This window comes from Saccopteryx leptura, chromosome 10 (assembly GCF_036850995.1).
Source record: "Saccopteryx leptura isolate mSacLep1 chromosome 10, mSacLep1_pri_phased_curated, whole genome shotgun sequence".
In the NCBI taxonomy this organism is placed as follows: domain Eukaryota; kingdom Metazoa; phylum Chordata; class Mammalia; order Chiroptera; family Emballonuridae; genus Saccopteryx; species Saccopteryx leptura.
The window spans coordinates 46,571,953-46,599,232 of NC_089512.1; the positions used below are offsets into that span (position 1 = coordinate 46,571,953).

The window sequence follows — 27,280 nt, forward strand, 5'->3', positions numbered from 1 at the left end:
TTTAATACCTTTTTTTTTTTTTTTTTTTTTTTTTTGTGACAGAGACATAGAGAGACAGAGAGAGGGACAGCTAGGGACAGACAGAAAGGGAGAGAGATGAGAAGCATCAATTCTTTGTTGCGGCACCTTAGCTGTTCATTGATTGCTTTCTCATATGTGTCTTGACCAGGGTGCTACTGAGTGACCCCTTGCTCAGGCCAGCGCCCTTGGGCTCAAGCTGGTGAGCCTTGCTCAAACCAGATGAGCCTGCGCTCAAACTGGAGACCTCAGGGTTTCAAACCTGGGTCCTCTGCATCCCAGTCCGATGCTCTATCCACTGCATCACCGCCTGGTCAGGCCTTTAATACCTTGACTAATTTCACCACCACTACCAGCTCCACCAACTCTATCACCTTGACCAACTCTTCTACCACCTTCATCATCTCATTCAACTCCACTATCTCCATCACCTCCATCATCTCTTCAAGTCCATCTCCACACCTGTCAATTCCAATACCTCCTCTACCATCAACTATATCATGTCTTCCATCTTCACCATGACTTTCATAGCTACCTCTATCACCTCACCACCTTGTCTTCCTCTACCTCCTTTGACTACAACACCATGTCTCCCACATCCACTATCACTTCCACCATCAACTCCACCATCATCACCTCTCCATCACCATCTCTACCATCTCTATCCAGCGAGCCATTCAAGTTTATTAAAAGCCTAAGTAGCACAAATTCTGCCATAGATTCTCTATTCCAGAGGCACAAGTTATTTCTCCACAAAAGGCCGGAGGATTAAGGACTCTGTGGTAGCTCAGAGCTGAAAAGGTCATTTGAAAGAATCAAATTCAATTCCTGATTTAGGAAAACTGAGGTACACCTTAAGCCCTTGCCTGAGAGTGTGCATAATCTAATTCCATACTATGGGCATCAAAAAGACAAAAGTAAAACAAAACAAATCCTGCAAACCTGGTTGGGTGTATGAAAGTGCTTGGAGAGTGTGAATAAAAACTGTGTAGAATAATGATGAGGGAAAAAAGTTTGGCATCTTCAGAGCCTTTCCACATCACCTAATTAAAATTCATGCATTCCTATCTTCAGTATGTGTGCATTAAACACCTGTGTGCTGGGCACCCATTGGCTTGTGTAACTATTCAAATCAGACCTTCATGCATGTCATATATTTTCAGTGAGCACCTAATATACACCAGGAATTCTGCTGGGCGCAGGCCCTCAAGTATCCAAGAACCTACTAGCCTTCCAATAATGTATTAATAAGGAGACAGAGGTCAGGGATAAAATCTTCACCCCAATGAGAAGCTGGGGAAACTGAGATGTCTTTTCTCCACTTCTGTATCCTTAGGCAGCACTTTTGGCCAAAAAGAAATGGGGTGGGTTATCTAGGGAAGTGTACTTCCAACTATGATGTGTATACAGATCCTCTGAAGATCTAGTTGAAATGCAGATTCTGTTTCAGTGGGTCTGGGGCGGGGCTTGAGGTTCCACATTTCTAACAAGCTCCTGAGTGACACTGATGCTTAGAGCCAAAAGGTGTTTCATCTGTGCAGTGAACACATCTGGTTATCTGGACCACGTGACAGAAAGAATGGCAGTCACAGCACCTCTCACCCTGGCCCTTCTGTCCCGCACATTGGGACACTATCACCCTCTATTCCCCACACCGACCATCTTAGGCTCCTCCAATGGGCTATGCCCAGCCACACCTCTGAATCTTTGCCCAGGCTATTCCCACAAGCTCTTGTGCGTTCTTGTCCCCATCCCAGCATTGGTCCGGGAAAGCAGAACTACCTGCCTATGTATGCATGGACAATCAGACTGGAGCTCGAGATAGAGGCTTGGTGGGAATATCCATACCGCCCAGTTCTACGCCCGGTCCCACGGAGGTGCTGGTCACACAGCGCAGAGAGAGAGAGAGAGAGAGAGAGAGCAAAAACAGGCTCCTCATCAACCAGGTCTCCTTTTCAACATCACTTCCTCTAGGAGGCCTTCCTTGATCATCCATTCTCTACTCCAGTGGTTCTCAAACTTCAGCTTGCATCAGAAGGACCTTACAGGTTTGTTAAACACAAGATTTCTAATTCAGTAAATCTGGGGAGTATCCCAAGAATTTGCATTTTTAACAATTCCCATGCTGGCTTACACACTTTTGAGAGCCACTGCTCTGCCCCATTAGCCCGGTTTTATCTCCCTCAAGGCACTTATCCCTCTCTGAAATTATATTCATTGCTTGTCTTGTGTCTTCCACCTAAGATCCAAGCAGGCAAGAATTTGAGGCTGTTTTGCCTGGTGCAGACTAAATGAATAATCATAAAAATAAAAGTAAAGGTGGAGGAAGTCCCCAGAAGATCAACTCGCTGGCTTCCCTTGCCCTGATGCTATTCCCAGAACCTCGCGTGGCTCCCCGAGTCCCCATAGCCACGGTCCCTTTAAATGTGCACGGGGACGCCTCGCCCCTCGGCTCCCTCGATCCCTGACAGAGCAGCAGAAAGGGAAGAAAAAAAAAAAAAGCCTTCCTCTTCGGGAGCGGGAGGAAACGTCTAGGAGGGGGCGGAGGCGTGCCGGCGGCAACAGCGCAAGGAAAGGCGCCTTGGACAGAGCGCAGCGCCCCCGGCGCGGAGCCGGGAGCGGACGCGACGCCGCGCGCTGCTCCGGCCACCGCCCCCCCACGCGGCGCGCTAGCGCCCCCTCCCAGCCCTACCCGCGCGGCCCCGCCCAACCCCGGAGGCTCGCCCCCCGCGCCCCCACTTTCCCAGCGCCCCGCGCTGAGTACTAGTGAACGCGACGCCGCGCGCTGTCCCGGCTGCCGCCTTGCGCGCCCTGCGGTCGCAACCCTCCCCCCCGGCCCCGCCCAGCCCCGGTGGCTCGCGCCCCGCGCCCCCACTGCCCCCGAGCCCCTCAGCGAGTCAGGCGCGCGCCGGGGGGCGGGGTGGGCACCACGGGGTGCGGGACCCGCGAGGCTGCTATGGAGTGAGGCGCCGCGCGAACTCGCGCTCTGACTGAGGGACGGACCGACGGGCGGCCCCGGCTCCGCGCTGGAAGATGAACAGAGCAGGTAGGAGGATCCGCGGGATCTCGGGCGCCGAGGGCTGCGCGCGAGGGGGCCCCGGCCAGGCGCTGCAAGTTGAAGCCCACCAGAATCCTAGAACGACGGCGGAGAATCCACCGACCTTCCTACTCTGCTGGGCTTCGGTCGAGATATGGGTGGGTCTGGAGCCCCCTTATGGAGGCTGAGAATCATCTGGGGCCCCTGTCCGAGTCGCCCAGCCTCAGGGACGCCCCCTCAATCTCGGCGAGGCCGCACGCTGGCCATGTCCGCCTCCATCCCACTCCCACGGCGGCCCCCAGAGTGAGGGTCCCCTCGGTAACGGAGATAAACGCCCCCTTCGCAAAGGCAACTTGGTGGAGCCCCTACACCCTCATCGCGCTCCTCCGGGTCTCCGCCAGACCCTCGCTGACCCCTGGGGGACCCCTCCTGGTACACTGGATCCGTCCATGCTCACCCCACACCGGCGTCTATTCCTGGTCCTTCCTCGCTCGGTGGTGCTCCCATAAGAGAATGCCTGGCCCCTTTTCACTCTCCAGACACCGAGACTTGGAGCTTACTCTCCGGATAGGACGAAAAAGCCCTAAATCACCCCCCCCCCCCCGCCCCTCAGTGCCCCCTTCCCTAGCAGCGTCCTGGCCCGGGCCCTCTTTGGGAACCGAAGCCTAGGGGACACTCCTCGTCGAGGCTGAACCGCACTCCAGGTGTTCTCTCCCATCCCTCACGTCTCTGCCCTGTGAAACTGACTCGCCAGTTCAGGGGTTCCGTGCAATCCAGAATGCATTAGACAGTAAATATTAGTGATCTCTCCAGAGAAATGCCATTTAACAGATATAGCGATTGATACTCGGAGATGGGCGGTGCCTGGAATCTAGTCCTTGGGATTCCTGACTTCATCCACAGGGAAGGCAGAAAGTTCCCTCAAAGAAGGGAGTTTGCATGGGAACAGCCCCAGCTATATTTCTTCATCCACCTGCCAAGGAGGATTGTTGTCCTTTTTTTTTTTTTTTTTTTTATCTCTTAGAATTAAGCAAAAGGCAGCCCTCTCTCCACCCAACACCGTTGTCTGAAGCCATACACCAAAACAGACATCCCTAAAGAAACAGGAAGCCACCATTTTGGCTTGTCTTAGAACCATATCCTGCTGCTGCTGCTGCTACTGCTGTGTATGTGTGTTGGGGTTTTTTCTTTTAAAAATCTTTTAAGTGAAAAAAGCTATTGTCTTAGGTGTGAGGTGCAGATAGGAGACATTGGCTGGACTGACCTGAAAAAAGGAGCCAGCTGGGGACTTAGGAGTGTGGTAGTCACCTCCCCGTGTGCAGGTCCTGTTGTTGCTGAGCATGTGGACCCCTGCACAGTTAGAGTGTGAGTCACAGGATGGTGGGGGTGGGGGGAGCAGGGGTGGCACTTTGTGGGACTGGCAAAGGCTGGGTTGAGTCCCAGGGCCCCAACCAGCCACTCCTTGGGGGAAGAAGTTCACCTCCTGCCTATTCTGGCACAGCATAGACAGAGCCAGGCTAGCTTTTTCCTACACTCCTAATAAAACTCTCTTTAAAACAATGGTGAGAGTGGTTCCAGTTTTCCCACGTTTTCCTGCATGACGGTTCGTCAGACCCTCCTTTCTCTGAGAATCTGGGGGTTGGAATGAGCTGGAATAAACAGAGGCCGGTTTGGTCCCAGTAAAATCTTAGCAGTTGCTGCACTTGGGTTCAGCCATTCTGTAATTTGTTTCTAATATAAACCTGGTTTCTTTTTCTATGTGGTGGCAATGATAGAAACTTCACATAATTTCTGTGTGTGATGCTCTGAATTTCCTGATCATGTAGCACAGGGGTTCATAGACTACATGGGACTGAATCTCAGAACCACCAAATAATTAGTTATGTGACCTTGAACAGTTTACTTAACCTCTCTGTGCCTCAGCTTCTTCATCTGAAAAATGGGGATAATAAGATCTTGGTCATTGAGTTCTCATAATTCAATAAAATGAAGTATGTTAGTTGCTTGGCTGGAATGGTGTCTGTCACATTATAAATGACCAATAAATACTACCTAATACTTATTGGGTACTTACTATGAATTGGGTACTGCTTTAAGGGTTTTACCGGTATCAGTTTGGTTTTCACATTAACTTGGCAAAGTGAGTACTGTTACTATGTTCATTTTATAAATGGGAAAACTGAGCTGCAGGGACTTAATGATCACTGACTTAATGGGAGCCACGATAGGATTGAAACACAGACTGTCCATCTTTAGAGCCTTCTTTTTTATCCAGTGGTTAACACATAGTAGGTACACAGGAAATGTTTGCCAGTTGACTTTTGTTAGTCATCTTATGCCTATTATATCCCTTGAGCTTCTCAACAGCCTTGAGGAAAAAGGGGGTATTTTTTCCATGTTACCAAGAAAGGAACTGAGGGTCAGAGAGGCAAAGTGACATGCCCAGGATCACACAGTTGATGCGTGGCAGAGCTGGGATTGAAGTCCAGGTCTCTGAGCCTGAGGCTCATGCTCTTCCACCTGTCTGTCTCATGCTGTCTTCCCAGTAAAAGCCCTGTTGTGGATCACTGGACTAGCTTAACAACAGCCTAATTAGAAATCGTCAGGCTTGGCTTGGACATTCCAGCAGGCACCGGGAATGAAAGTTAAATTAAGATGCAATTGAAAGGTGAAACTGGAAGATAATTACTGTTGGAACATATGGTTATGAGAGTTCCAGGGGGAGCATATAGTGAACTACAGTTGAAACAGACTCGGGGACTGAAGACAGGGACGTCAGGGGACATCCTAAGAAGAGCCATGGGTTTAATAGGCTGTAGTAGGCCAGGGCAGAGGGCACTTACTGACTGGTGCAGTTCTTTCATTCTACAGATGGGGAAGTGAGACTCAGGGAGGAGAAGGGACTTGCCCAAGGTCACACCTCCAGTTAAAGTCAGAGCCAGGAGTAGAGATCGGAGCTCTTGACTCTCACTGCAGTGCTCCTTCCAGTACCCCTTCTGTAATTGAACCTCTACATAGCTGACAAGGGAGCAGCAAGCATGAATGTGTGAGTGACAGATATTAATTAAAATAGAGAGAGAAAACATAAACTGGTACCAAGGGTTGGCTGGGGATGATTTCTTTTTTTTTTTTTTTTTTTTTTTTAATTTAATTTTATTTTTTTTCATTTTTCTGAAGCTGGAAACAGGGAGAGACAGTCAGACAGACTCCTGCATGCACCCAACCGGGATCCACCCGGCACGCCCACCAGGGGCGACGCTCTGCCCACCAGGGGGTGATGCTCTGCCCATCCTGGGCGTCGCCATGTTGCGACCAGAGCCACTCTAGCGCCTGAGGCAGAGGCCACAGAGCCATGCCCAGCGCCCGGGCCATCTTTGCTCCAATGGAGCCTTGGCTGCGGGAGGGAAGAGAGAGACAGCAGGGAAAGGCGTGGCGAGGGGTGGAGAAGCAAATGGGCGCTTCTCCTATGTGCCCTGGCCGGGAATCGAACCCGGGTCCTCTGCACGCTAGGCCGACGCTCTACCGCTGAGCCAACCGGCCAGGGCGGCTGGGGATGATTTCTATCATCAGAAGCTGTTAAAAATCTCTCCCCCCATCATATGGTTTCCCTACACACGCACACACACACACACACACACACACACACACGCTGTTAACTCTTGGCATCTTGGCTTGAAGGGCACTTGTATTCAAATTGTCCTCAAGCATAGCAAATTACCAGGAGGTCCTGCGCATTTATAACTCAGGCTGGGGAGGTTGTAACTCTCAGACTGTGATATAGGGAGAGAGAAGCTTCATGCAGCAGCCAGAAAGAGTCGGGACACAGCGGAGGTCCACTAGTTCCATCCATGAAGGTTCTGAGCAGTCGGAACGTTAAGTTTCACCCAGAGGACAACCCCAGCTCTTATTTATCCTATAATTCTACCTCCACCATACTCAAGCTCAGGGAAACTGGACTCACTACCATATTCCCAAAGGGCTTTGCATCTAACTGCCTCTGGGCCTCTTCACACTTGTTTCCTCTACTGGGAATACTTGACCTCTTTTTCAGTTGTGAAATCCTCCATGTCCTTCAGTGTACATCCTGCTGTTACCTCTTCCCTGAGCCTTCTCCAGGCAGAGTGGGTCTGAGACAGATAGCTTTGTACCAAGGGCAGGGGCTCTATCTGGTTCCTCTTTGTGGGGGTGGCAAGGAGGGAGCAGAGCTGGGAGCCTTCACAGTCCCTTCACTTTCTTTACTCCCTCCTCAGTCCCCTTGCTGGCTCTTCTCTCCCTCCTTGGTGCTGATCTTTTCTCAGTCCACACTCCTTCGCTTGGTGATCTCACCAGGTCATCCTTGACTTCCATCTCTGTGATGGATACCTCCAGCCAGACCTTTCCCAGAACCCAGACTGGAATACCCAAGGGCCCACAAGAAATCTCTACCACTGTGTGTGAAAGATAACTTGAATCTAACATGTGCAAACTGAAATTCTAGTTTTCCTCCATAGAACATGCAGGCTTTTCCAGCTCAGTTGGTAGCAACCTCACTTTTCAAATTGCTCCAACTCAAAACCTTGGTGTTGTCCTTGGCCTGTTTCCTCTTACACCCCATATCCAGATAGTCAGCACATCCCACCATCTCTACGTTTCTCTTTGGAATCTGACCTCTTCACAGGCCTCCCTGCATCCATCCTCACCACTTCTATTTATTTCAACACATTAGCCAGAATGAGCATGTCCTCCTTCCTCTCAAGGCCCTTTGTAATCTACACCCTCCCCATAACCCCTCTGACCTCATCTCCTGCTTCTTCTCCTCTCTTGCTCATTCCCCTCCAGCCACTCTGGCCTCCTTGAACTCAGGTGAGTCCTGGCTTCCCTCACCTCCTTCAGGTCTTTGATATAATGTCTTCTCAATGAGGCCAATCCTGGTCACTCTACTTAAAATTGCCAAAACCCTCAATCTCTAATCTTTTTTCGCAGACTTTATGATCATCTAAGCTACAATATATAAGATACTTAACCTTTTTATTTGCTTATATCTCACCACTAGAAGATAAGGTTCATGAGAGACAGGCTCTTTGTTTTGTTTATTGATGTATCCAGAGATTCTAGATGAGTGCCTGGCACATAGTAGGTGCTCAATAATTATCTATTTGGTGGCATTGGATTAAAGGAAATTTTATGGGAGCAAATGAAAGTCATCTACTTTGTGGTCAGTATTTCTGAGCTCTGGACTCAGCCTTAGTAAATTTCTTACCTGGCTAGCTCTCTTTGGCTTCAATTTCCCTGCATTTGTCTCTTCTTTGCCTCACTAGAAGCTGGGAGCCCTGAGTCTCCCCTGTAAAGGAAATGCTCAGTGGCTAAAGGCTCAAGGCAGAGATTCAGTGCCTGCAGCAGGAAACCCACACTCTGTCTGGGCCCTGCTCCAAATTTGCTGAGTAACTCCATGCCAGTCACCTGCCTTCTCTGTACCTGTTTCCTCATCTTTCAATGAGGGGTCAGAAAGGCCTTTCTGGTTCTGGCATCCTTTGATCTCTGAGTTGGAAGCAGGCATGGACACTGCATACTTGTCATTCCTAGGGGGTCTGTGGAGAAGGCATTTTCTTGCAGGATCACGCCTCAGACGCCCACTGTAACCTTTCCAGAGGAGAAGGTGCCCACAGATCAATAACTTGATTGGATGAAGGATGGAGTGGGGGTGGGGGTGATGCAGCCACGGTGATGGTCGTTTTTCATAGCTTTTCTGTCCCTCTGTCAGGTCTCATGGTGCTCATGTGAAATACCACCTGTTAAGGATGAGAAATGAGAGTCCCCACCCCCAAAGAGTAATTTCATACCAACTCCTGACATCTGATGCTGATAGCGTGAAGCTAATATTACATAATACTGAATATCAGTATAGAAAAAACTTATACAGGGAAAGACTGACTTTATTAAAACAATAATAGCTACTGTTTATTGAGTACGCCTATGTGAAGGCCTCCTGCTAAGCATTTTTAGTATGTATCTTTTCATCTTCACAACAACCCTTTGAGAGTAGGTGCTACTGTTGTACCCATTCTACAGATGAGGGGATTGAGGCTCAGTTTCATAGCTTATAAGTGGCAAAGGCAGGTTTTGAACCCAGATCAACCAGACTCCAAAGGCTCACTCTGTTACTCCACATTGAGCTTGGCTGTTTAAGCTCCAGTATTGTCTCCCCCCCACACCTCCAATCTGGACGGATATTTTTCTAAATGAGTATATACTTGATTGCTTATGAAAACAAGGAGTTAGGAAGTCATATATTACATCTTACAGACTGGGTTATTATGTGAATGTCAGCAGAAAGCCTGGGCACTGATGCAGATGAATGTAGGTATAGGTTAGGAGGTTGATGCTGTGGGAACAGCAGTAGGCACTTTGGCAGCTGTGCCTCTTCTCCCTCTCCTGCTCTTGGCTACCATATTTTATAGCTAGCGTGGTTCTTGCTCTAGCTTCCTCCCCCTACCCCTTCTAATTAGCTTTGCATTGGGAAACCAGACAACCACGTTCATTAGATACATGTACAAAGTACAAGTGAAGAGGCTCTGAAATAAAACCCTTTTAGGAACAGAGTGCACGGGCTTTGTAACCCTGTGTTATTACTACTGCAGGCTTTGTTTTCCTTTCCTTTGGAGCCTCAGCTGAATTTAATGGCTTCAGACATTTTGAAATTGAGGTGCCAATGGGACAGTCCCGTGGAGATGTTTCAAGTCAGAGCAGAGCTAACCAGTACCATGGCCACCGGCCGCAGATGGCTACTGGGCACTTGAAATGTGGCTAGTCTGAATTGTGACATGCTGTGTGTGTAATATACACTTATTTCAAAAAAGAATGTCAAGTATCTCATTAATAAATTTTGTATATTGATTACATGTTGATCCAAACATGATTCACTGATTACTGGGACATGAATATATTCAAAATAATACTTTGGGTATATTGAGTTCAAAAAACTGTATTGTTAAAATTAATTTTACCTGTTTCTTTTTTACTTTTTAATGTGGCTATGAGAAAGTTAAAACTTACATATGTAAATATAAATGTGGCTTACATTGTATTTCTGCTGGACATCCCTGGATTAGATTCAACTGGGAGTAGATGCTTCAGGGGTTCACCTGAGAGGTAAATGCATGCAGAGGAGATGAGTTTGCTGACAGAACTCCAGGCCTCTGTTCCATCTTCTTTCTGTCACAAGTCAGCTGGTTTTCTGAAACTGCTCTGTGTCAAACCCAGGACTTAGGGGAGGATGGAACTGGGAGGTGAGACTGGGCTGAAGAGAGATTTATACATCCTAATCGATGAGCAGTGGGTAAGCAGGCAGTGCTTTTGAAATGAACTGTCAGGATGAAGTTGCATTCCTAGAAATCTACTTTCCTCACTCTGACCAAAGTATGCCCAGGGGCTCAGAGCTACAGGCAGGAGGCATGGAGGATTGGCATATGATAGGGGAGATGCTGAACCTGGAACTGGGCGACGAGGACCTTGATCCTATACTTGTGCAGGTCCCTTTCATCCTTCAAAATTTAGCTGAAATTTTTCTTTTTCCAAGGGGTCTTCCCTAGCCATGGCAACTCTTGTTTCTCGACTTTGTTGCATGTACAGTTTGTACCACATCTTTTATTCTGCCGTGGTTAATAGCTCCTCAACATGCACAAGGGGAAAGACCTTTTAAAACATCCATGTTGTAAAATACCACATCATTTCTCCCATGAAATTTGGATGCCATCAAATTTGGATGTGGGGCACTTAGCTGGACACCAATCTACACCATGTAGAATTCCCTCAGAAGAATCATACAGCACTCTCACAAGCCTTTGGTGTGGCATTCTTGAGGGAATGAGATAATGGATGTTCACTTATATTCTAAGGATGTACAGCTCTGTCCTCCAATTGTTCTGTTAGTCTTGTCTCCCTAACTCAACTGTGAGTAATCAGCAGAGGTGTTCTTCTTGACCATAGAAGACCCCACTGTCTACAGCGCTATGTGAATAGATGTAGGTATCTAATGAATTAACTGTAGAATGAATGTAAGCTCTATGAGGACAGCAGGGATGGTGACTGTCAAGTTCAACATTGTCTACTAGGTACCTGGCACATAGAAAGTGTTTAATAAATAGTTGTTGAATGAATGAGTATAATGATCTGTGCACCTTTATTGGAGGAGTATAAGATGTCATTTGGTTGGGTTTTGTTAGCTGGACTGTATATATAAGAAAGGTCTAGTTACTTTGTTTACAGAATGAATCTTTAGTAGAAGGTCAAGAGAGTTTAAAGATTATGGTGGAGGCATAAACCTAAAATAAAACATAGTAGATTGGGGTCACATGGGTTGCGAAACCATCTTCAATGTTCTCCCAAAAATGATAAGTAGGAGTGGAAATAAAGGTAACTGTAACTCTTTGTCTCATTTTCTCTATTTTCATCCTTTAGATTCACCAAAACCACCAGTTGCTCCCAAGCCAAAGACTGCCAGTCCCCTCACTCCACTGTTGGCACCCAAATACCCTTCGTCACCCAGGCCTGAGAGTCTTCACAGTCCCAACTCCATGTCAAGGGGGCCAAAACCTCCCATCGCCCCTAAGCCCAGGCTGGATACCCCCAATGAGTGGAGGGCCAGTGTGTACATGATTAATAGCTTGAACAAATGCAGCAATGGCAAGCTACTCTGCGTAGATAGGGGGCTTTATGAAGAGCAGCAGTCCACCCTGGAGTGCTCCGAGGCTGAGGCCAGTGAGGATTACATCGTGGTCCCTGGCGCTCTGCAGAGAGAGGATGAACATGAACCCGGGGATGGAGACTCTGTGGAGAATGCAGTCATGGTGTCTCCAGATGCCACTGGGGAAGAGGAACAGCAGCAGGGAGGTGAGGAGGCGGGGACAGGAGCTGCTGAGGAAGGGGTAGCACCAGCTGAAGTGGCGCTGAGTGGAGAGGTTGAAGAAGGTATAGCCCCCATTCTTGAGAACGTGGGGGCTGATGACTGTGCCCAAGGCCCGGGGGCAGAGGAGCAGGAGCTCACACGTGAGGAGGAAGAGAAGCTGGTAGAAGAGCACAACACGTACAACCTGGAGGACGGGAGCCCTCGGGATGGAGAGGCAGTCTTTCGGAGTGATATCATTCTGACTCAGGTTGATTTAGAGGGTCCAGAAGCACCTTGCGAGGAGCCTGGGCCCCCTGGGACACCCAGGGAGGCAGAGGAGGATGGTGAGGAAGGCTGTGCCCAGGCAGAACCAGGCACGCCAGATGAGTATGCGGATTCTGACAGCCCCGCTGAGGGAAGTGCTGGAAATGCCAATGAGGAACCCCTGGAGAATGAGGGATCGGCCATGGGCATCCAGGAGGCAGAGATAGACACAGACATCGCTGAGGAGGAGTGTGAAGATGCCACAGGCGGTGGCCACCAGGATGACCCACTTGACCAAGATGAGAAAACTGACCAGTTTGAAATGGCAGCAGCCACCCAAGAGGTAGGAGAGGATGCCCAAGAAGGTGAAGACTCCATGCAGGATGAACCTGCTGAGGAGAGCTGCCAGATCATTCCTTTTGAAAATGACTGTATGGACAACTTCATGACTTCACTCTCAGAAAGTCCTTATGAGTTCTTCCCTACAGAGAGCACTTCTTTCTGTAGTGAAAGCTACTCTTCTTTTTCTGAGTCAGCGAAAGGCTTAGAGTCAGAGCAGGAAGCAAAGTCGGGGGACTGTGTAGACCAGGATGCCGTGGCTGGAACTTTGTGTGCCCAGCATGGCTCCCTGCATGGTACTGAGGAGGGCCTCTCTGTTCCTGAGGTGGTGGTCTTGCCAAAGGATGAAGATGCCACAGATGATGCACTCACCAACCCCTATGAGATGGGAGCCAACTTGGTGTACGGGACTGACCCTGGAGAGGGAGAAAAGCCTGAGTCACAGGCTGCCTCAGACATCCTGAGTGCTTATGACTTGAAAGAAGAAGTGAACTCTGATGCTGAGAGCGGCCTGGTCCCCGTTGACAGGAAGAACATCATCTCAAGGGCCAGGCCCCACTCTGGGAAGGTGGCTGGCTCTGTCCCAGAAACGGTTCCAGAAGAAACTGGAGCAGAAGCTGTCTTGACGTCATCCATGGGCATTGGGGGTGCCACAAAGGAGGCAAGAAAGATGGTTATGTCATTGGAGGGGAAGCCACTGGAAGCCAACAGGGCCTTACCAGCAAAGCCCAGAGCCTTCACTCTATACCCTCGTTCATTCTCTGTGGAAGGCCGAGAGATCCCTGTCTCTGTGTACCATGAGCCAGAGGTATCTGGCTTAGATGACCATCGAATCAAAAGGAAAGATGACAACCTCTCTCTGCCCTGTGTAATTGGCTCCTCTGGGAGTTTCTCCCAGAGGAACCACCTTCCATCCAGCGGCACTTCAACACCATCTTCTGTGGTCGACATCCCACCGCCTTTCGACCTGGCCTGCATCACCAAGAAGCCCATCACAAAGAGCTCTCCCTCCCTCCTGATCGAGAGTGAGCCCCCAGACAAGCATAGCAAGAAGAAGAAGTCATCCTTTAAGAGGTTCCTGGCACTAACGTTTAAGAAGAAGACCGAGAACAAAGTGCATGTGGATGTTAATGTGTCTTCTTCCAGATCCTCTTCAGAATCCAGCTACCACGGGCCTTCCCGAGTTCTGGAAATTGACCGCAGGAGCCTCAGTAACTCCCCTCAGCTGAAGTCCCGGACTGGCAAGCTCCGGGCTTCCGAATTCCCCTCCTCCCTCATCTTCTACAGGGATGGCAAGAGGAAAGGTGTCCCCTTCAGCAGGACAGTGTCCCGAGTGGAGTCCTTCGAAGACCGCTCTCGTCCCCCCTTTCTGCCTCTGCCCCTGACCAAGCCCCGGTCCATCTCATTCCCCAATGCCGACACTTCAGACTATGAGAACATTCCAGCCATGAACTCGGACTATGAGAATATCCAGATTCCGCCCCGGAGGCCTGCAAGGGCCGGGACGTTTACGAAGCTGTTTGAAGATCAGAGCAGAGCCCTGTCTACAGCAAATGAAAACGACGGCTACGTGGACATGAGCAGCTTCAACACCTTCGAGAGCAAGCAGCAGAGTGCAGACCCAGAAGCGGAAAGGTATCGTGAAATTAGTTTTCTTTGTTGTTTAGCAAATGTTAACTGTCTGAGAGGCAAGCTTAGATATAGGAGACAGAAAGAACTTGGTTTTCAGCTGCATACTCTGTTTCTTCCTAGCTGTGTGACTCGATATTAGTGGCTTTACCTCTCTGAGCCTCAGTTATGTCATCTGTGAAACGGGATTCATGCTACCTCATAGCACAGTGTTTGAGAAGATCAAATAGATAATCTATGTGAAAGTATTACATAAAATGCTAAGTTCAGTACAAATGAGCATGTGTATTTGCATTATATAGGGGATGTTTTTCATCTAGGTACATGACTTTGCTACTCCTCTCTAGAAAAGTCACCAAGAGTGAAGGTCTTGGAATCTTGCCAAACTAAATATCTTTCACCATCAGGAAAATACCCTAAGTTGAGATTGATACCTTTTTATTGTGTATATACACTCTACTGAAAGGGACTAGAAAAGATCATTTATTTAAATAGTTTAAAAAGCCAAGGGTGCCCTGAGCTAAATTTCTGAACAGAAGTCTTTAAGAGGTACATCCAAGCTGATTTTTTTTTTTTGAGTCATTCACCTTAGGAGTGAGAGTGAAACACTGAAATTATTTGACAGCAGAAGGGGTTTTGTGACCCCACCTTCCCAAGACTGACTGAATGCCCTTATTGATCATCTCAAGTGGATGATTGCCAAATCTTGCCGTTCCTCATACATTGTGGATACAATTTAAAGGTGATGCAATTCAATCTCAACCAGTTAACACTCTTTGGGGGTACCTGATCTGAATTAAGGAAAAGCCAAAATGGTTGTGATTTTAAAGGAAATCCTGATTCTTTCCCCTTGTGTGCACTAACTTAGCCCAGTCCCGCACAGCTGTTGCTGCTAGGACTTCCTAGGGGACCTGCAGTAATGAATAGATAAGAGTGATTTGCAATTAGCATTCGCTGTCGCTGGAGTATAGATGCTAGAAGTGTTTGTATGGTTTATCCCCTTGAGTTTTTTACATGGTTCCCCACTCTGCCTCTACCCTTCCCCAAGCCTGGGCAAAGCAATTATTAATTAGTTCTTTCGAGGATGAAAAGGTTTGTTTGCTGGAGCAGAGATAAACCAAACGCTGCTGGAGGAACAGTTTAGTTTGGAGAATGTGTAAGAGTCCCTAGAGGATGAGAGGGGCAAAGCCTGCATCATTGCATTAATGGGTATAAGTGGGGTTTGATGAGACCCGACCCTAGCTGAGTGCCTCCTAGCATTAATGAAAATATAACCAAACTTCAAAACGGTAACATCTCCATGCTGGAAAGCATCACAAAGGGCATATGGACTGACCTCCCACCTCTAACAGGTTTCTCTGTTAACCCAGTCTCTACTTGAATTCCTCAAGCCACGGGGAACTCACCACCTCGCAGAGCTGCCTTCTCTGTTGCTAGGTACTCTGATTAAGTTTTTCTTTCTGACTGAGGCAAGAGCTTTCTCCCTCTAATATCCCTACCCCACTCGTGCTGGCGCTTTCCTTTCAAGCCAGGGGAGTGAGCCTATTTTATCTTTTGTATGACAGCCCTTCAGAAATTGAAATCTGCTTCTATAGAATCACAGAATTTTATAACTGGAGGGAAACTTCAGATGACATTTGGTCCTGTTACAGAGGAGGAAACTGAGGCACAGAGAAGGAGAGGGACTGCCACGGGTCTCTCAGCAATTTAATGGAGAGCTTAGGACTCAGATTTATGAACTCCTTCAGGAATTTGCAGTGAGGTATGCTGCGGGATGCCGAGTCTGGTCGTGCATGCAGCACATTGTACAACCGGGGCCACATGCACCTTTTAGTCTACGTCTGGTGCCCTCTGGGGTTGCGCAGTGCACAGGCTATTTGGCCATAGGCAAGGGGCCTCTTGTCTTTACCTGTAATTTGTCCAAAACATAAACAAAAAGATTTTTTCGCCCAAACTAACATAGCAGTAAGGGAATAAAATAGCCAAGAAAATGTTAATGCTACTATGTCTTGACTGCTTCCCGTGAGCAAGCCACTGTGCAGGGTGCTTTCCCCGCATATTTCACATTCGATGCTACAGCCTGGGGCCTTGGTTGAGTATCCTAACTGGCAGACTGAATTCCAAGAACTGTCCCCCACTCTGGTACCATTTCACCGAAGGCCAGACTGACTGGGATAAATCTCCCATGCAGGAACCACATCCTCTTGGACATCAATCAGTGAGCAGAGCTTTCTTCCGTTTTCCTGCATGAAACAGATGGAAGCAGAGGGGGAGAAGAATTCCCACTTTGGGCTGGAACAGGTCTGGGCAAGGGCGGTTTCAGACACATCAAGTTGAGAGGCACAAGGGATTGCCACGGGGGCAGGGGCCCCACTGCTGTTGTGCTTGAATGGGAGCTTTGAAAATCAAGTGGAGGGGTGCTGCTGATCTGAGACAGGGGTGCTTTGAGTGGGACAGAACAAGAGGGTGTGGAGGCAGTTCCTTCCTCCTCCTGATACTTGTCCTGCCCCAGACCTTGCTTGAGTGTGAGGAACAAAGGCAGAAACCAAATAAATAAAAAGTCTCCTGAAAGAGGATAGGACAGTATACATCAGGAGACAAGGGTTCAAAGCCCACTCAGTCACTGACTTGCTGTGGAATCTTGGAAAGGATTAGGCTACAGTTTGTTCACCTGTAAGATGGAAAGATGGAGCAGATTTGTATTTCTTTTTTGTTTTTTAACATTTTTAAATTTCTTATTTATTTTTTTATTTATTCATTTTAGAGAGGAGGGGGGGAGAGAGAGAGAGAGAAAGAGAGAGAGAGAGAAGGGGGAGGAGCAGGAAGCATCAACTCCCATATGTGCCTTGACCAGGCAAGCCAGGGTTTTGAACCGATAACCTCAGTGTTTCCAGGTTGACGCTTTATCCACTGTGCCACCACAGGTCAGGCAGATTTGTATTTCTTAACCGTTCACCTCTCCTGTACCATCTTTGTATTTCTGTTATACTGCCTATACTCTCACTTAACTTATTATTTATCTTTCAAACAGTCCATCATTTTTACTTCACAAAAAATATTTAGAAGGGAAATTTTATGTTACTGTTAGGAAGTGGAAAAACAGTATCAGTTGCCATAAATAGAAAGCAATTGTACAAATAAGATACAAAAGAAAATTAAAGGGGTAAACTCTAGCTTAAAGTTATTATTTGCCAGAGCTGTGAGCTGGAGGCTTGGTCCCTTTGTTAAACAGAGAGAGGTGTTAAAGACATCCTGGCACCACACAGAGACTTTCTACTGGGCATAATCCAAAGGATTCATAAGGACTGAAAAGTGGTGTGATTCAATGTTATTTAAATCCAAGTCCTTTTTCCACTAAGAAAGGGTAGAGTACATTAATAGAATTCAGAGAGCCCTTGGGGACCCCTTAATCAGAGCAGCAGCTCAGGGGCTAATGGATGATGATAAAGTTTCTTCTATGCAGTTACTTCCTCTGAGATTTGTATACACAGATAATAACATGTTATAAGCTATAATAATATTCTTATTATGAATCTTTCATCTTATAAAATAAAATTCTATATATATGCATTACTTATGTACTTTTTCCCTATGGTATACAAAAAAGGTTTTATCTTCCTTTAAATTGCATCTACAAACATTCCTTTTTTCTGAATTGACCCTCTTGGAGGGTGAAAAAGGACTAGAGATACAGTCCAGCACTCTTACTTTTCAACTAGGATGTTTTATGTCCTCAGTCAGTACTCTTGATTGGGGGAACCTAGTCTGTTTGTTTGTTTGTTTGTTTGTTTGTCTTAAGCATGAGAGAGAGACAGAGACAGAGACAGAAAGAGAGACAGTGACAGACAGACATGAAGAGAGAGAGAGAAGAGAAGCATCAATTCTTTGTTGCGGCTTCTAAGTTGCTCATTGCTTGCTTTCTCACATGTGCCTTAGCTGGGGGCTTCAGCCAAGTGAGTGACCCCTTGCTCAAGCCAGTGACCTTGAGCTCAGTCCAGCAACCATGGGGTCATGTCTATGATCCCATGCTCAAGCTGGCAACCCCAGACTCAAGCTAGTGATCCCGCCCACAAGCTGGCAACCTTAGGGCCTCTAACTTGGGTCCTCAGCATCCTAGGCCAACACTCTATCCACTGAGCCACTGCCTGGTCAGGCTGGGGGAACCCAGTCTTGACTTCTAAATATCCATGGCACCTCACTATGTTGGTTCTGCCCTTGGAGCTTAATAAATGTATATTGATGACCAGGGGTTTTATGATTTCATGCAAGTAGGTGATTTTGAGTTTCACAAGGTTTCTGAAAAGAACTATAATTTATTAAGTACCTATCTTTGGCAACACAGTGCTAGAAGTTTTGTATATACTTATAAAATATCCATTTGATGCAAAACACTACAAAAACTTATATGTCCTAGGTGTCTCTTTAAAAAAAATTTTTTTTTAATTTTTCCATTGATTTGGGGAGGGGGTAGAGAAGGAGAGTCAGGAGGGAGAAAGAGAGAGAAAGAGAAAGAGAAAGAGAGAGAGAGAGAAGCATCAACTCATTGTTCCACTTAGTTGTTCCATTTTAGTTGTACACTATTGGTTGCTTCTCATATGTGCCCTGCCTGGGGCACAGAACCTGTGAGCTCGGCACACCGGGACAACACTGTTCACTGAGCCACCCGGCCAGGGCCTAAGAGTCTTTTTTAAAGCCCTGTAATCATGTGGGTTTTTAATTTTTTGTGGGTTTTTTTTTTTGCATGGTATTAAGTCTGCCTTAATCACAGCATTATATATCAGCACAGTTGTCTGGTGCCACTTTTCACCAACATTTCATAATGAAAATATTAAAGCTTACAGAAAAGTTGTTTTTACAGTGACTGTTCATATCCTCGCCCCCTCGAATATGTCATTAACATATTGCCACACCGACGTTCTTTCATCTCTTCCTGTTCAGCTGCCTCCCCATTCATTAATGCATATTGTTTTTCATGTATGTCTGGCAGCTTTTTACATTTACCGATGAGGATACTGCAGTCCTGGGGAGCCTGAAAGAACTCCGCGGTTAAAACATGTAGACTGCCTGGGTTTCAGTCCACAGTTTCCACAACTTACTGTGTGTGAGACCTGAGATAAGCTGTTTGCCTCTCTCTGCCTCAGTTTCTTTATCTGTGGAAGGGTATGATAGTAGCACCTTCTTCATAATGTCATTGAGACTACATGAGTTAATACAGCTCATAGTGAAATGATCAGTAAGTATTAGCTCTTATTAAGTAACATGATCAAGGTCTCAGTGATGGATGCAGGATTTGAATTTGAGTCCAAGGGTATGGGTAGGGAATCTGGTCCCTGTCACTGTGAGGGTGTCTCAGTCTCTTTCTCTCTCAAGATTGTTCTCCTTCATGTGTTTGATACTGTGTTCAGGACATCGCATCATAAAACCAGGACCATGAACTTTCAAAATTCAGCTGTGGGGTGTGGCATCGGTATCACCTCTAACATCCGCCTGAGTTGGCATCAGAGCTGTAGACCAGGGGTTTCATGATTCCATGATCCTAATAGCAGGAGAGCCTGTCTCTATAACTCTGACTATAGCTGTTAGGACTAGGACTATGGTTTTTAGCAGATAAAACTGCATTGAAAATGACTTCATCTTGTTTCAGAAGGTTCCGTGATATCTTTAGTCTGAGAAATAGTTCACATCGTCTGCAGATGTGGAGCATATATGAAGGAGATTAGGTTGAAAGACTTAAGGACTAAACTCAAACACCATCTTTTTCTGATTTTCGGTTCTTGCCATAGCATGTCGCACTGGCTCAGTTAATTCACTCCCTCCCTCTCTTAACATTTGCTCAACATCCACTAACCATCAGCTTCTGTTCCAGGAACTAGAGTGATAAAGGTCCCTGCCCTCAAGGCCTTTCAGTCTGGCTTGGGTGAGAGACTGATAGAGGTCATGAAAACCTGATGTGATAAAGACTTTGATAGAGGGAGGTTCCTCCAAACAGTTCTGGAGGAGTCTATTCTGGAGACACTGGGGTGGGTATTACCAGAGGAACGGGAGTTCATGATGGAGATAAGCACAGGATGGAGACAAGTCTAGGAAAAGCACAAGGCTATGCATGAGTCTGGGGATAAGCAAGAACCATGAAGTGTTCGGACGGAGCTCAGTCTGCATGTCTGTAAGATGAAGTTGGGAAGGCAGGTTGGAACCTAGCCGAGAAGCGCCTCAAGTATCAGCTTGGAAAATTAGTATGCACCCCTGGGCAGTGGGGAGTCTATGTGACTTTTCAGCAGGGGACTGCCACAACAGGGGTCATGCATTGGCATGGACACCTTGTTGGCAGGGTGGAGAGATGGGCAGCAGGGAGATTGTCAGGAGGCTGTTGCAGTGGTCCCCTCCAGAGAATATGGAGACCTAGCAGGGCTGCGGCAGTGGGAAGGGAAGGAGTCGAGTTCTGTCTTCAGAATGTCCACAGTAGCCCCCGTGTCAACTCCAAGGACAGTTTATGTCTGCCTTTGCTTTTCTCTTCTCATTCCTATCTGTTATAGTCTGTCTGGTCCCAAATGAATAAAATTTTGAGCTGGTTTTCAATTAAAGACATAGAAGAAAGTCCTTATAACAGAAGTTAAAGGATACAGGTCATAAAGTTGGGGAAGTAATAGCACAGGCAATCCAGACCAAGGGCGGTGGCTGCCATTACAGTTCTGAAGTCCAGCACGAAACCTAGCAAAAGGGTGCCTCCCTCCCTCCTCCCCAGCCCCCAGCGCACCCCCAGACATTCCCCCAGCATCTGCAGAACGCAGCGAACATTTTGCTGAAGTGGTTTCCTGAGAGAGTGAAACCTGACCTTCATTTTTTATAAAATAAAAATATTTTGTACTGCAGCAACAAAAAATATACCCATTATTGTAAAACAAAGGTGATTTACAGCCTCAGCTCTAAATTCTTTGGGCAAGGTGGGGGAGATATGGCCAAGCTGCATCTAAGCCCCCTGCTGACTGGTTCCGTGGATGCTGAGAGCTGCGTGGCTGGTTCCAGCACACCCCCAGCCGTAGTTTTCATTGGTATCTTTGTATCTGCCTATAAGCCGGGAGCTTTCCTATTATTACTGTGTTTTTGACAAATGAACTCATGCAGAGCTTTCATTAAGTTTCATTGAAAGGACCTGGAAATGCCATAAAAATTATTGTAATCTCAAAACTATCACATTCCTAATGCGTGCTGCTGGGCTTCTTGTTGAAATTGACTGATGAGAATATTCAGTTTTTAATTTTCTGATTTAAAATAAGACCATCTGCAGCTGTTTCTTTTAGCAATAATTTTTAATTAAATGCAATAAAATTTACAGGGGAAGCCCCTAATAAGAAAATCGTGTCAGGAACACACTTATTATAACATTCACTAGCGTGATATTAAGGCTGCCAACTATTTTTTTTTTCCTTGCAGAGCTATAACATCGACAGAATCCTGATTATGTGTTAATCACAATGTGGTTTTACCTTCATAAAATCAGGGATTCCCCCTGTGGGAGGTGGGAAAATAATTCTTACTAATAGAAGACAGTCTTGTTGCACGAGCTCTTTGGTGAAATGTCAGCATCAGGTCTCCTGGACCAGCTGAGCCCCAGAGGAGGAGTGAGGTCTTTGTTCCAGCCCAGTTTGGATGGTGCTGGATGTGCTTGGGCCTCCCTGTTCCACTCCTGTTGATTGGGGATGAATGAGCACATCATGCACAGGATGCAGCCAAAGAGAAAAGTCATCTCTATCTGTATTTCTTGCATTCCTTCAGTAAATCTATATCAAGTGCCTACTAGGTGCTAGGTACTGCTCTGTGAGCTCTGTAGCAAGCTGACAAAGGCCCTACTCTGGTAGAGCTGGTATTCTGGGGAGAGTCAGCCAGTGAACAGACTAAGTGAATGATTTAATCATAGATAACAAGATCATTCTTTGGAGATGACTCTTTTATGAAAAAGGAAAAAAGCAATGTAGTAGAAAGTGACAGATAGAAGGGACACTTTAGATGGAGTGGTCAAGGAAGACTTCTCTGAGGAAGTGATATTTGGATAAAACCTGAATGATGATCAGACATCATCAGTAGGGAGGGCATTCCAGGCAGTGGAAACTTCAGGGACAAAGGCCCTGAGATTGAAGGCCCTTGTGGGGTTTGTGAAGAGGCCAGAAGGCCAGTATGGATGGAGTACAGAACACAGTGGGAGAGTAATGGGGGTGGGGTAAGCAAGGGCTTACGTAAAAGATGTGAATTTTACTTTCATGAGACGCCATTATAGGGAAGTGTTAGGATCCAAAAATGTTTGAATTATTTGATCTTCAGATCACTTCATAAAACTTAAACATTTAGGGTCAGATCAGCAAATAATTTGAAATTTTAGCTGAGAGTATTTGCTGTTCACAATGGTTCTGAGATTGTAAGGAGGTCCCTGCCCTGCCCACTAGGTATGTAAGTTTTGAATATCTGGATCTCAAGTCTCTCTCCCACCTGTGACTGCTCTGAAATGGCTTGGAATTAGCACTTTTGAATGAGTGCTTCTGAGTTCCCCATCTGAACACTTTCCACAGAAGCGGGTGGTGGTCCAGGGAGCTGAGAGGAGACTAGCTGAGCCACACCAGAGAAAGGGGAGGGAGGTGATAAGATTGTGGAGTTTCTTGAAAAGGAATGTGCTGCGTTTGGACTTTTACTGCCTGTGGGAACTGATTTGATCTGTGAGCAATAGGGAGCTCTTGAAGGTTTTAGAGTAAGGGAATAACATAATCAGCTAGTTTTCTAGCACAATTACTGTCAGCTGTGTGGGGTGGAATGGAGGATAGGAAGCAACCCTGATAAAGTGTCTAACATTAATGGATGGAGGCATGACAACAGGACCTAGCTTCTTCAGCCTCTGTGGTGTGATGTCTCCCAGCACAGCTACCACATAGTCATTCAGAGGAGAGTTAACCTAGTCTCTGGCTAGTCTGGAACTCCCCAGTGTAGAGTTCTCAGGGTGATTGATGGCATTTAGGCAGCACAGATGACAGAACCAGAGAGGCAGTGTGGCACAGCAGTGAGCTTGAGGCCAGCTTTGCCCCTACCTTGTCATCTGATCTGAACTTCAGTTTCCTCAACCTGTTCAAGTGGTACAATTGTCCTTCATCGCCGAGCTATCTTGAGGAGTCAGAGATATTATATGTACAAGGGCTTTGTCAGGTACTAAAAAATAATACTGTCAGTCTTGAACTTTGCTGCTGGGAGAGCATATGCTGCTGTGTACCATAGCACATGAGGCTTTCTCGAATGTTCACCAAATGCCAGGCACTGTCTTAGACCCTTTATATCTATATGCTCACACAGTTAATCTGAAAAAACAACCCTGCCACATAGATACTTTTTTTTAATGTACATCCAGCAGATGAAGAAACTAAAGTACCTTTACAAAGGTAAAGGGCCCAAGGTTACACAGTTGGTTAGCAGACCCAGACATTTAACCCAGACAGATTCAAGCACTCATGCTCTCAACTCTGATGTGAGGTTGTTCCTGGCATCATTTCACTTAATTCGCTGAATTTGCCTTTGGATGTAGTTATTTGGTCTTACTATTTTGATAGAAGAGAAATGTGAGGTTCAGACTGGTGACATGACTTGTAAGTCAGTAAGTGATAGAGCTGGTACCAGAAGGAAGGTATCTCTAGGTATGGGTTCTTCCCTCTTTCTGGTTCACCCCTTTGGGAACATCCCACCTGGAATTGTGAGGACACACAATGGGATATGAAACTGTAATTTTCTTATTATAGGCATTGAGAATGGACAGCTTATGACTATCCACTTGCATGGGTCCACATGGCCAGGTGAATGTAAAAACTATATAGAGAAAACAGCACACACAATTACAGTAACAATCAATGTGATGATATTATGCAGAAGGTTAAAGCCTCCTTAGATCAGCCAGCTAGGCTCAGGAAAGGCCCTTGGGGAATTTATCATCTGTGTTTATGATACTGTAGGTCAACAGGACAAAAACTCATAATTTCTGAATGATGAATTAATGTGTTTCATCTGACTCTTTGAGCATGCTCCAAGACTCTTCAGCCTCCAAGAGATGAAAGCAGCCCCTGAGCCATGTGTCGGGGAATTCTGAGATTGCAGCTGAGAATTACAGCGGTTCCCTGTCTTGGAGACGCATGTGTCTTTGGCTGTTTTCCTGCAAGATGAATTTCTCAGGGCTGAGATTGTTTTTCAGGATGATGTGGCTGGTCTCTGCATAAACACTTCCATTCTCTACATGCATGGGGTTGGTCTGGAGCCCTGAATAGGGCCCAAGGGAAATTTTTCCAGGTCAAGGCTTGACCCAAGAACTTGAAATTGTAGACTTGCTTGCATGATTGTAATTAAGAAAGTAAGACACAGGAAAAAGTAATCTTGCCTTACAGAATGTGCTGAGACCTTAAGTTCTGTTGTACTGCTGTTATGATGAGACTTTCTTATACTGAGTGATGTCTTGTGAGCTAATGAGCTCTCCATCATGGTTAGTAATTAAGAACAGTAATTAAGCTCTTCACATGATCAGTGGAAGGGATACTAGCATATATCATGAGGCTGTTGTGACTTGCACAGACCAGGAAATCTGAGCTCTTGAGGTTGCTTTTGGCAGGGCAGACAGAGTCCCAAGGAAGCAAGTAGGCTGATGTAGGCACTGCAGGCCCCACGGCTGCAGAGGCCCCAGAAGATTCAACATCAGCTCTGCGTACAGTTCTAGAAGGTGCCTCCTATATAGTGAAGCATGTTTTTCATGCCCAGTGTCTATTGTAGCCAAATCCTCTGAAGTGCTAAAAGCTTCCCTGCTGAAAAGGCAGCACTGGGAGGGGCGAGAGCCCTGGGCTCTGGCCTGCCATGGGGGAGGGCAGGAGTCCTCATCCCGGAGTCAAGGACCTGGCCGCACAGAAGTGATGGGAAGATGGGTTATTTGGTGCTTCTGAGGGGCCCCCTCACACACAACCTCTGTGGTTTTCACACTTACTGTTGCAGCAGGATTTTTTCAAATGAAATCTTTCTAGGAACCCCAACATAGAAGATAAGTTATCATAGTTCTCTTTCATAAAATCAAATTTTTAATACTTCATAGGACATCAGTTGATGAGATTGCTGTGATGAATAGAAATCTTGGCAACTGGGAGTTATGAATTACAGTACTGCTCTTATAACCTAATGAGGGGAGATGATTTCGTACCAAGTGGTATATTATGGGAGTTGAGAGCATTTTTTCTAGAACTGAAGGTTCAAATACCAGCTCTGCCCATTACTAGCTGTTTGTCCTTGCGCAAATTACTTAACCTCTCTGTGCTTTTGCCTCCTCGTGTATAAAAACAGGGAAGATGGCACTACCTACCTCAAGAGGTTGTTGTAAAGTTTGAATGAGTTAACATTTGCAAAGAATATAGCCAGAGCTGGTGCATTTTAAATGTTCAATACACTTTAGCTATTCTTGTTAACACTGTAGCAGTGTCTGTATCCATGAAATTCCAAGAAGACATTTGTGCCTCCTCACCCCCAGGAGCCTAGAGTTTCTGAGGAATGAGTTTGAAAACCCCACCTCATCTCATATAATTTGGGCATCTTTCTTTCTTTTTCTAAATTTCTTTCCATTGATTTAAGAGAGAGGGAGAGAAGGGAGAGAGAAAGAGGGAGAAGAGAAGGGAGAGAGAGAAACATTAACTTGTTGTTCTACCTAGTTGTTTCATTTAGTTGTACACTCATTGATTGCCTCTTGTATGTGCCTTGACCAGGGATCGAACCTGTGACCTTATAGCACCAGATTGATGCTCTGTCCACTGAACCACCTAGCCAGGGCCTGGGCATGTTTCCTTTAATCAGTGCTATCTGTTGGGTATACATATTTATAAATCTTTTTCACCAATAATTTAATCAGTAGTTTACAGCACCCTGTGCCAGAACAGGGGAAGTAGAGAAATGGTTATTTCTGCCCATCTTTCAGAAATACGCCTTTTGTTCTGTTGAGGGAAGAAGGTGTGGCAGGTTAAGAAGTAGTTTAGGGGTAAATAACTATTGGCTCATAAACTTCTGGATTATAATAACCTTTCACCATCTGTTGTATAAGAATGGAAAGTAAATGAACAATGTGAGTAGGGAAAGGAAGCAACAGAGCAGGTTCCAGTCTCTGCCAGTATTTATAGACATGTGTACACTCCATTGTTTTTATCATTATCTCATTGATGATCAGCCCCATTTACAGGTAAGAAAACTGAGGCTCTAGGACGTCATGTGGCAGAGAAGGCACACAAAACCAAGAGGGGGCACAAGAAAGCAGGTGCCTATCCCACTGAGCAGTGCTTGCTCCTGGCCAGAGTTGCCCCACTTTAAGAGGCAGTGAGTCCCCCTCACTCTGGGTGTGTACAAAGGGGCTGGGTGAACCCCTGGACAGGCTATCCTGGAGATTCCTTTTGTGGGCCAGAGAGCTGGATTGGAGGACTCATCAAGTTCAGAAAGTCATGAAACCTCGATGTGGCAGCTATATACTTCCGCCCTATACTTTACAGATTACAAAGCTTTTCCTTGCCTGTTAGCTCCATTGGTTCTTCCAACAATCACTGTAAGGCACAAATTAAAAGCACAATTTAAGCAAGACCTGAAGAAGTATTGGGGTAGCCAGGCAGAGTTATTTTCTGAGTGAGACCTTGGGTAAGCCATTTTCATGGAAGGGTTCTCAGTTTTCTCGACTGTAAAATGGGGATATCAGTAGTGACATATCTAATGGTTAAGAACAACCCATGCCAAGTGCTTGGTGCAAGGCCTGGCATGTAGTAGGTTCTCAGTGAATGTAATTATGGTTATTATAATGATTGTACTTACTATGAGGACAGGATCTGAGGCACTGTAAGAGGAAAGGTCCCTAGAAGACTGAAGGTTTGGTTGATACCAGGATAGGAGTAATGAAGAACAGAAAAGGAACTGGAGGCTCCAAGAGTGTTGTCCCAAGATCACATAGCTGGCAAGCGGTAGAGCAGGACTTAAAACTCAGAAGTGTCTGTTGCAAAGCCACCATGCCACATGTTTCATGGAGAATAAGGTGGACCAGGATAGGCCCCTGAGACTGACCCAAGAAAGGGTGTGGCAGGTCCTGGGCCCCACCTGGAGCT

The 27,280-nt window shown here is 46.4% G+C and overlaps 1 protein-coding gene across 1 annotated transcript in view; it reads left to right on the forward strand.

Moving 5' to 3' along the window:
- The first annotated feature begins 2,833 nt into the window (after positions 1-2,833).
- The window catches only part of FGD5 (FYVE, RhoGEF and PH domain containing 5), a 124,011-nt gene continuing 99,564 nt past the window's right edge, over positions 2,834-27,280 (forward strand). The window contains exons 1-2 of the mRNA XM_066351872.1: positions 2,834-3,064; positions 11,492-14,156. Of these exons, the coding sequence (XP_066207969.1) occupies positions 3,052-3,064; positions 11,492-14,156 (2,678 nt within the window). The 5' untranslated portion in view covers positions 2,834-3,051. The remainder of the gene's footprint in view (positions 3,065-11,491; positions 14,157-27,280) is intronic.